Here is an 11,176-nt window from a genome sequence, read left to right as displayed (position 1 = left end):
GTAATGAGTAGCTCCACCATTCTTGTTGATGGTTTAGGCATGCTTGATGCCAGAGTTTCCAAGAGGCTAATAAGAACGTTGCTCCAAGTGTTGAAGATGGCTTCACGAAGGCCATCCACTGTCTGGAACTGATGTCCATTTTTGTAAACTTCCCTTGCCATCCATCCCCAAATGTTCTCAGTTGGGTTTAGATCCGGGGAACATGCAGGATGGTCCAAAAGAGTGATGTTATTCTCTTGGAAGAACTCCTTTGTCAGGCAGGCATTGTGAACTGTAGCATTGTCCTGTTGAAAAACCCAATCATTACCACACAGATGATGGCCCTCAGTCATGAAGGATGCCCGCTGTGTAAGGGTTTATTCTTACACTTCTTATAACAAGGTTGTAAGAGTAATTTAATTAGCAAGGATCTCTTTTATTTTGGCTAAACATTTCTTTAGAGCAAAAATGAATGGACACAAAAGTAACTCTGTCAGTGAATGTTGATTTGAACCATAATAAGCGATCATTTATTTTACAAATCATAAAAATTTAACTAGAGTACACCTGATTGTAAACAATTAATTTCCTATAAAAGTTTTGGGACCAACAATAACAAGCTTTTATCTTCTTAATTGTTAACCACACTTAAATAGAAACACAAACATCAGTTTAGATGTTAAATACCAGACATTTGAGGCTGTTTATCTTAGGAGTTTACAGGTCAAGGTTAAGAAAAAGGATTGAAGAAAGGTGTTAGCTTTTCTACTCTTTATCTTAAATAATGTGGGTTTTAACCAGAAGGGCGAAGCGTTCTGTGCTCAGCTTTGGTCAGACCTCGACGTCACACACAGCCAGCTTTTACCTTGAGATGATGTTCTGTCACCTGCCAGGTAGATGGGGGTGCTGCTGGAGAATCCGTCTTTAGACCGTCGAACAGGGGACCCCAAAGCGTGCTCTTTGACTCGTTTAGCGTCCACGTCAGCAGTAACCAGAAGACAAGGCCTCGACTGGAACCCAGGTTTTAAATAAAACTTCCGTCTGGAGAGTTTCTGAAGGTGGATAAACCAGGCGTTGGTTTTCCACACTGTGAGGTTTCCCCGTTGGCGTGAAGGGGCCAAACCTGACACAGTTTTCAGTTTTGATTCCCTGGAGAGAATCAAGTTGTCACAGTGACTGATGGCGGTCAGTCACCTTTTTCTCACTCTCTTTCTTTTCTCTGTACTAGATGGGCGGAAACTGTTAGTTCCTAAAAGCTTAGAGAATCTATGGTCCGCCCTCCAGAAGGTTAGATTAGAAGAGAAATTATCAAGGAAAGTGTTAGTTTCAGAACTCGCTGTGCCTTCCTGAAACAAAACAAAGATTATTGCTGCTGCTTTGTGGTTCAGAACAAAACATTTCATGACCTATTTAAATTATCTTATGAGCACTTATTTAAAACATAACTGAAAGAAAAATGAATTGCTTCAAGTTCAAAACATTTGCAAATATGATTCAGACAAGTAAAACATTAATATTTCATCAACTTAAACCATAAAGATTATTTTAGTTAAATAAGAATTTTTCCCACAGAAAAACCATACATGGCTGAAATCATTCTGAGGGAGAAAAGAGATCTGTCCTCTCTTCTCCTCTAACTTTGATAAACACTCTCTGATTATCAAAATGCGTAATACTTTCAGTTAAGAGAACACWAAATCAGATAAGAGAAGATTCTTCTGTTTTTATCTGATTTAGAATGAAAGTGACCTGGGGTGGCCTAAATACAGTTCTAAGTGGAACAGAGGTTTTTGTCCATTTGAAGGCCCATCAGAGGACTGAGAGTCCAAGACAGTTCCTTGGTAATTTGACTCGAGGTGACCCCTACAGCTGCAACATCTCCACATAGCCAGCTGCTGTTTGATGTCCCTGCACAACCTGAAGCTCCATTTTTCCACTGAAGGAAAATGCACCCCAAATCATGATGGCGCCCCCACCACTGTGCCCTGTAGAAAACATCTCAGGTGGGATCTCCTTGTCGTGCCAGTAACGTTGGAAGCCATCAGGACCATCAAGGTTAAATTTTTTTTCATCAGAGACGACAACTTTCTTCCACCTTTCAATGCCCCATATTTGGTGCACCCTTGCAAAGTCCAAACGGGCAATTTTGTGGCGTTGAAGAAGACGTGGCCTTTGAAGACGTTTTTTGTTTCTGAAGCCCTTCTCTCGCAGATGCCGTCTGATGGTTATTGGGCTGCAGTCAGCACCAGTAATGGCCTTAATTTGGATAGAGGATCGTCCCGTGTCTTGACGGACAGCCAATTGGATCCTGCGGCTCAGAGCTGGTGAAATTTTTTTTGGGTCTACCACTTGACTTTTTTGTTCCATAACCCTCAGGATCATTTAAAAAATGCAAAATGACTGTCTTACTGCGTCCAACTTCAGCAGCGATGGCACGTTGTGAGAGGCCTTGCTTATGCAGCTCAACAATCCTACCACGTTCAAAGTCAGTGAGCTTTTTTGCTTTTGCCATCAGGAGGTCTTGACAGWGTAAAGACTTGACAGAAAATGACATGGAATCCAGATTTTTGCACAGCTTTTGGCCTTTAAAGACTATGGTCTTAAACTTTTGATCAGCTGAAAAAAATCATGTTTGAGTGTAAATGCAGTTTTCAGAAAATCCCCTGCTCTAAAGTTCTTGTCTCTTGCACTGATTTTTTCTTTTAGCATTGTGAAGCTCTGCTTAGAACCTTCTKAAGATCCAATAGTGCAAAATGCAAATTCTTGCACTTTTTTGACTGGTCTTAAGAATTTGATCAGGAGTCTATTGGTGCACTCTGTATCACTCTGCTACTGGTATTTTGTGGGTCAAAAGCTTTTAACAGTTGGGGAATCATTGAGATAGAGTATATGTGACCAGACTGTTTCTTTCAGTTCACTGTTTTTCTGTGCAGGACTCACCTTTTTATATGAGTTATGAAATGGACCTGAAAGACAGTGCTCTGGGAGAGGGCAGCTTCTCCATCTGTAGACGCTGCACACACAAGAAGACTGGTCAAACTTATGCTGTCAAGATTGTCAGTAAGAGGTACGAGCCTACTTTCTCCATTGGTTCACACTTTGGGCTTAATTTAAAGTTTTGAAGAAAATTTTGTGACTGATTGAATGTTAGATGCAAGTTTTGTATTTTCATAATTTATGATCATTGCAGCCATATGGTTTAAAACAGAGAAAGAGAATGTCTGTCTTATTGATCTGTTCTTTCTTCAAAAAAAGTTGGTTAAATTCAAACGTCTGACGTAAAATATAACATCTTCAAGGATGTAACCAGGAAGGGACATATGTTAAAATGTTGATTCACTATGATTGAGAAGAGAGTTTAGTAAGTTCTTGTGTGCTGTCTCTGTCTTAGCGCAGCCAGGGACAGATGCTGCTCCTGAGAGTTTATTAGTTTATGTTCAGATAAGGCACCAAAGCCTTCTGGCTGACTGAAGCCTGACTATGTGTGCTGCTGGAACTGATTGGAGTCAGAGACAAGAATAAAGTATTTAGAAGAGATTCAACTGGTTTTCTGCTATATTATTCAGACTTCCATTTATTGATCACTGTAGGATGTGTCGACAAATGGACCCAGAATGCAGACAGACTCGAAGGGATAAAAAAACAACCTGTTTAGTTAAAAGGGTTAAAAAAACATAGCTAGCGAGGCCGCAAACTTACAATGAAGTTGACTCAGGAGAACACGAGGGGAAGACAAGAGAATGCTGAACTGAAGAGTGGAGACTATAACTGAATATAAAGAGCAAGGGCTGATGAGGTTATGGAAAGCAGTTGGGCTGAATAAAGAGTGGCAACAGGTGAGGATGACTGGAAAAATTACTGAGAGGCAAACTGAGGATGAATGAAGGTGAGAACATAGAGAGTAGACACAAGAGAGAGACAGAGACAAGACACAGATTCTAACAGTACCATCCCTCTAAAGATCCTCCCTAGATGATAAACTGAAAAACACAAACACGGGAGGGCAGAGGGGGCACAGAAAAACAGGACAGAGGGCATGAGACAAGAGGCCACAAATACAACATCCAGGAGAATAAACAGGGATGGAAAAAGTACAAGAAAAACAAAGTAAGAGTAAAGAATGAAGAATCGAAAGGTGGAACCTGGGAAAAACCAACAGTTAATCAGTCACAAATAATCAAAAGGACAGCTCCAAGGTGAATCCCTGCAAACAGGAGAGTCCAGGAGGAAAGCCGACATTGGTCTCTGGAGCAGGCGTAGACTAAGGAGACTCAGAGGCAGGAAGAGTCATTGAACCAGGAGACTTGGGAACAAGAATAGACGTGGAACCAGAAGACTTGGGAACAGGAACTAAAGACTCGAGAGCAGACTTGGAACAAGGTTACTCTGGAGCATGTGAGGGTGGCTCAGGATCAGGCAAAGATGGGGCAGAAGCAGGAACAGATGACTGGGATGAGGAGACGAGACTCTGGAGAAGACTGGACTGAAGATTCTGGGACTGAAGAAACCGAAGGCTCAGAAACTGCTAGAGAGGCTGCGGGGAATATAGGTGGCTCAGAAGAGGTGAGAACCAATAAGGAGGATGGTGAGAATGAACCAGGCGACAATGAGAGCTTGGCAGAGGCTGCAGCAGATGTGGAGAMCCTCTGGGGAGTGCAAGAGGCGTGAGAGGTGTCGAAAACCCTCCCTCTGAGTCGCTGGAGGAAGGAGAGGCATTGAAGAAACTTTCGAGTCTACAGGAGGGGTTGGAGGTGTTGACCCTCTGGGGAGCACAGGCGGAGGACGYGTCAAAGACCCTCTCTGGTGAGTGGGACCCTATCGGCTCCTGAGAGTGGGACCCTGGAGATTCCGGAGCCACTGGCTTTTTCCGGTGGCTATGTCTCCCAGCAGAACCGGAGGAAGACTCCACTGGTGACGGCCCAGGGATCTCTAAGACCTCCAGTGTGGAACCTTCCAGACCCAGTCAGTTAAGACCAGTCAGCTCATTTTGAAGCTCAACGACCATCTGCGCAGTCTCACGAAGCTCCGGGAAAAGGAGGGCCTCAGCAGAGGATGTCAGTAGCTGCTCAATTTGTCCACGTAAAAAGCCTCTTATCATTGGAGTTTTTTTGAAAAACAGCTAAGTATCCTTGGATCAATCCAACAATCTGCTGAGCTTTAGGGGAGGACTGGACTGGCCTGGCCAAGGAGTTTCCGAAGAGGACGATGGAGTCTGGGTGTCCAGGAATACCCTGGGTAAAGGCTCACTAGCCACATAAATACCGCTGTATTCTTTCACCCTCTCCTCCTCTTCCACTAGAAAAGGAAAGGGAAGAATCTCCAAATCAGAGTCTGATTCAAACAAACAAAAATTGTCTGTTCGGTCCAGGCTTGAGTTCAGGATTCTGTAGGATTTGTCGGCAAATGGACTCAGAATGCTGACAGACTTGAAGAGATAAAAAATAAACTGTTAAATGAAGAGGGCGAGGCAGCAAACTTACTTACAATGAAGTAGACTCGGGAGAACACGAGGGGAAGTCATGAGAGGACACGAAACTGAAGAATGGAGACAGAGAAACTGATTGTAAAGAACAAGGGCTGATGAGGTTATGGAAAGCAGCTGGACTGACTTAAAGAGTGGCAACAGGTGAAGATGACTGACTGGGAAAAGTACAAGCTGAGGATGAATGAAGGTGAGAACACAGAGAGTAGRCACAAGAGGGAGACAGAGACGAGACACAGATTCTAACAATCACGAATTTCCTTCAGTTTTAGGTACATCTGTCCCACCAGCTGCTTCTTTCAGAGGTTTTTAGGCTACGTTAGCCCCCTTTAATAAATGTGTGAGGAAATAAATTTGAGACCACTTTACAATAAGACTCCCTTTATAAATGGCTTATAAATGGTTTATAGATAAGTTATTAATTCATCTACAAACCCTTTATAAATCATTAATAAATGTTTATTATGCATTAATTAAGGACGAGAAAAAAACAAAACTGTTCGGTTTCTTGCCAAATAGTGAGCCAAATCTGTACAYAGACATGTCATCTAAAAGGTGCTATATTAAACATTTCACACTAGGTACCTTATGGGCACAATTATGATTTGGAAACACATATTTAAGCAATTATTAGTACTTTATTACTTTCTTAAAAATATCTACAACTAATAAAGGGAGCCTTATTGTACACTATTTATTAATGACTTAATAAACATTTATGCCATAAGGGAGTTTTATTGTAGTGTAAAACAGTACACTATTAATGACTAATAAACATTTATAAATGTCAGTAGGGAGCCTTATTGTAAAGTGTAAAACAGTACACTATTTATTAATGACTAATAAACATTTNAAAGTGTAAAACAGTACACTATTTATTAATGATTAATAAACATTTATAAATGCTATAAGGGAGCCTTATTGTAAAGTGTAAAACAGTACACTATTGTTGTAAAACTTGTATATACAGTACTTTTAACAGTGCCTTTCCACATGTGTAGAGGAGGTCACTGCAGTCACTAAGTGGGAGGGTTCTTGGTTTGTGGGAGGAGTTTGTCTAAGATTGAATTGGTATGTTTAACTTTTGTGGGAGGAGTTTGTTAAAGACTTGATTAGAATTAAAGATTGACTGTTTTGGGTAGGATTTGAAGAAGCCATAACAACTCTGCTGTATGAATGCTGGGGTGACGTGTAATTCTGCCAGAAAGAATCTTTAACTTTAAACATAAATATGTTAATTTTAGTCATAACTTGAGACAGGAAGCTGCTAGCTGCATGAAATTTAAAGTCAATTATTTGTACATGTTTAYAATAATGTTACTATTACTAGTACTTCATCTTTTAATTTTCTACACAAGTCAACCTGACCAATCACAGTTTTGCCAAACTCCGCCTACACCCAAAAAAACCTCTGCATATTATCCAAACTCCGTTAATCACAGTTTAGACAAACTCCACCCACACAGCCAAAAAAATCCCCTCATGTACTGCAGAGAGCCCTACTYGGATGTGTAAAATGTCTCAACCAGAAACACTAATGCACTACCTTACCATCAGAGAGGCAGTTTTTTGAAGTGTGTGTGCTGATAACAGGCCTCATGGTCCCAAAACATAGTATAATTTCCTAGTTTAAACTTTTAATAGGTTTTATTGTAAATAAACAATGGGTTTGTGAGATTTTTAAGTCATTGCATGTTTTTTTAAATTTAAATATTTTGCAATGTCCCAACTTTATTACAGTTTGGGATTTACTGAATAAAACTGGGTAATAAATGCATAAACTGATGGTGCACTTAATATAGTACATTTCATGGACTGTACTTTTATGTAATGTTGAGACACTTGAAACAAGATATATGTCATAACAAATAAAAAAAATTAATTGAATTTTTTCAGATTTTTTTATTCTGCTTCAGTAGTTTTTTATTTGTTAGGACATATTTATTTATTTATTTATTTATTTATTTATTTTCCTGTAGGATGGAAGCTCAGACCCAGCGGGAAATAGCAGCCCTGAAGCTCTGTGATGGCCATCCCAACATTGTGAAGCTGCATGAAATTTTCCACGATCAGGTGAAGCGTGTTCTTAGGTTTATGGTACTCAGTGGCATGCATTCTGTTTTCTGTAGCTATCTGTGGAGCCTGCGGATCTGCAGTCTTATTAAGTCCTAGAAGTGGAACAGGGCAGATTAATGGGGATGCTGAGAGCCTTCTAGGTCTTTCTCTGTCTCCTCACATGTTGTCTGTGAATATCTTTGCATGCTGGCTATTTCAAAGCAGATTCATTTCCAAACTGCAGCTGTACAAACAGTCTTTTTGTGTTGCAGAATAGAAAAAAAAACCCTGATTCACTTGTGTTGCTAATAGAGTTGTGCACTTAAATCAAACTGAGTGTGCATGGATGTAGCTTACCTCAGTTATTAGAAAGGTGTTTCCAAGCGTCTGACTGCAGGCAGGTTCATTAGCCAAAGTCCTTCATGCCCAAGAGCACCACTTTAGCCCTGATGAGCTCAGTGGGGTTATTACTGTACCTCACAGGCCTGTGACCCAGATCAAAGCAGCGCTGCCTATAGCTCCATCCTGCCTTTGTTCCCCGGATCCAGCACTAATGAGAAACTGTACCATGCTGCACACACACACACTTCATTCTCTTCCTTCTTTATTAAACCCTTTTCACTTTTACTCAGTGCTATTATAGTTTGATCTCACTGTCATATAATCAAGGATGAGCTGCTTTTCTGTTTTTGTTTTGTATCAGAAGAACAAAAAAAAAACTAAGTGACCAAATCGCATTTAAACTTCTTTCAATTACACTTTCATATTTGGAAAATAAAATTAATTATGCATTAGAAAACACTTATTTTAAAAACATAAAAACTACATTCATGAATTAAAAGCCTACCATTCTTTGAAGGAATGCATAATGCCCACTGCCTTTTGTGTCAGAGTTTTAAACTAAGATAATCTTATAATAAAATTTAAAGCCAGTCTGAACTATATTTGTAAATGACCATATTCAATTCAATTCAATTCAGTTTATTTATTTAACACCAAGTCACAACATAGCACTGTACATGCAAAAAAGAACAATCTAAAGAAGAAGACGTGTGCAACCTCATGCGATACTGCAGGATCTTGCATTTTCTATTTTTGCTTAAGTTATTTTTTGAGGATGATCTCAGCTGCTACCACATAAAATGTGAGCCCCAGATCTATAAAATTCACTAAGCTATAATAATGTTTGTGTTAAGATCAATTTACTGTGGCAGTCATCTTAAAATGGGGTTGATTATAAAAGTTGTTTCGTGTAGATGTGCTTAAAGTCATTATTTTCTGAATGTTTATTTAAAATCTGTCCAGTGAGTCGTGATTTCTTTGCTAACAGCTGTAATAATTATTGCAAAGTTTTAAAAATAGAAATTGTCAGCTAGTGCTCAGAATATGTGTCTCATCATTCCAAATTATTATGCAAATTACATTTAAGTGTCATAAAGATTGCCTTTTGTGTTTTTCTATTAAACTCATCGACAGTGTTTTGTCTCAGGGCTCTTTGGATCACTGAAACTAATCTCAGACGCCTGTGATAATTAGTTTGCCAGGTGAGCCTAATTAAATGAAAAACCACCGACGAAGAACATTCCAAATTATAATGCAGACCACCATTTTCAAGCAATATGGGAAATAAAAAAGATTTCTCTGCTGCTGAAAAGCATGAAATAGTTGAAAGCCTTGGAAAACCCTTAGATATTTCTGTGCTCTTGTGGATTCAGAGCACATGTAGGTTCATGCAGTGATAACACTGAGCATTTCATTAAAATCTGCCCTGTTGTTCATTAGCTATTTTGTTAACAAATCAATAAATGACCACACACACTCAGACACAAACAAAAAGGCTATTGTCTTTGGCGGTAGGTGATTAATAAAGGTAAAAATGTCTTAAACTCTCAAATGCCTTTACGTAGAAAATGTGGCCACACATCCCCAAAAAATAAAAAATTAACACATTTATGCCCATTATAAATTCATTTTTTGACCCCATATTTATTGTACCATAAAAATCACTAATTCTTTTCAATTGAGTGTATTTTATTTTTTACCCCGGTCACTCTACATTCGATTTTTATATTAAACCACTTGTCAGTGCCCAACTTTCATGTTTGAGGGACACTGTAATATTACCAGTCAGACTTCATGCAATCTACTCAGAAAAGTTCAAAAAGTCAAGACTGGTGTTAAAAGAATATAAAGTATGAATTTGGGCATCTTAATGGAGAAAATTTATTTTAACAGTATTTATAATATAACTTATATAAATAAATAAACAAACCCAACCAACAAAAAACAAACTGAATTGTGGCATTTTGTAAAACTAAAGCCTAAAAGACTAGGAACTAAAGTAAAAGAAAAAAACTACTTTAAATTGGATATTTTTATTTAAGGCTGTGATGTCTTTAAAATACTTACTTGTTTATTGTGGACAAAAGCATTAATAACTAGTATTTTTTTCAGTAGGTGTGTAAGATATATTCATGAAGTTAAAGGACAGTTTGAAGGTTAACAGTGTTTATCAAGAGATGTAAACTTTTGCTATTTGTGTCTTCTAAAGCTCCACACATACCTGGTCCTTGAAATGCTCGGCGGAGGGGAGTTGTTGGAAAGAATTCGCAAGAAACAACATTTCAGTGAGACTGAGGCCAGCCGCATCATGCGCAAACTGGTGTCTGCGGTCAGCCACATGCATGATGTAGGAGTGGTGCACAGGGACCTGAAACCAGAGGTACCAGTCATGAACTCAAAAGGGTCCAAAATTCCTGTGTCTGAGCTTGTCTTTGTGGAAAATACAGACAAACTGGATCATAAGCTTTGAGGACAGAATTACTGTGTTTTTCTGAACCACATATGAGGTGTTGTGTTGTCCCTCTGGCTCCACAATCTTCTTCAAAACAAGAGTAAAATTGTTTGACCCCCCTACATGGGTCAGGAAGATCTGGTCAGTCTTGATGTACAATTTAGTAAGCTCTTAAGTAGACTGAGCAAAGAAAAGAAAAGAAATAAAAAGATTGCTGTCTGTGTCTCAAATTGCTTTGTAGAATCTGCTCTTCACAGTCGAGAGTGAGAACTCCGAGATAAAAATCATAGACTTTGGCTTTGCTCGTCTAAAACCGCCAGACAATCAGCTGCTGAAGACTCCCTGCTTCACTCTGCAGTACGCTGCCCCAGAGATCCTCAAATATGACGGCTATGATGAGTCCTGTGACCTGTGGAGTCTGGGGGTTATTCTGGTGAGTTCATTGCACATCGGATTGGTAATATGAGCCATATTTGATAATAAACAACAATAAGGATAAAATAGCATCAGCAGGCTGTTATCTGAGTCATTTGGTACTTTTTAAAATCACATATATTTTACTGCACTTCAGGCAAGAAGTGGGTTTGAAGATGCTAAATTCCGCTTCCTCAGAAGAAATTGATAAATAAAAGAGATGTAAAAGTTACAATAAACAATAAAATGTTTGCTATTTTATAGATAACCCTGGATAATAGGGTCGGGCATTATTGATTATTTTCGTCATGTGTATAAACTTTAAAAGAAACAGCGGTATATGCTGGTGGTGGATAGATAGAGRCATGGGGAAATAAAACTGCTGCTCTGACGTGTTGCTGTCTCTCAGAGCGGCAACAGGAGAGGTATCACAGAATAGCTTTGCCCCCTAT

General features: G+C 39.2%; 1 protein-coding gene across 2 annotated transcripts in view; it reads left to right on the top strand.

The window, feature by feature from the left end:
• The window catches only part of rps6ka5 (ribosomal protein S6 kinase, polypeptide 5), a 60,110-nt gene that overhangs the window by 32,285 nt on the left and 16,649 nt on the right, over positions 1-11,176 (top strand). For both annotated transcript variants that reach the window (XM_014025304.1, XM_014025303.1), the window contains exons 12-15: positions 2,913-3,046; positions 7,441-7,534; positions 10,068-10,238; positions 10,552-10,743. In XM_014025304.1, coding sequence (XP_013880758.1) covers positions 2,913-3,046; positions 7,441-7,534; positions 10,068-10,238; positions 10,552-10,743 — 591 coding nt within the window. The remainder of the gene's footprint in view (positions 1-2,912; positions 3,047-7,440; positions 7,535-10,067; positions 10,239-10,551; positions 10,744-11,176) is intronic.

This window comes from Austrofundulus limnaeus, unplaced genomic scaffold (genome assembly GCF_001266775.1).
Source record: "Austrofundulus limnaeus strain Quisiro unplaced genomic scaffold, Austrofundulus_limnaeus-1.0 Scaffold466, whole genome shotgun sequence".
Classification (NCBI taxonomy): Eukaryota; Metazoa; Chordata; class Actinopteri; order Cyprinodontiformes; family Rivulidae; genus Austrofundulus; species Austrofundulus limnaeus.
The sequence above is the reverse complement of the archived record's forward strand: the minus strand, read 5'-3'. Positions and strand labels throughout refer to the sequence as shown.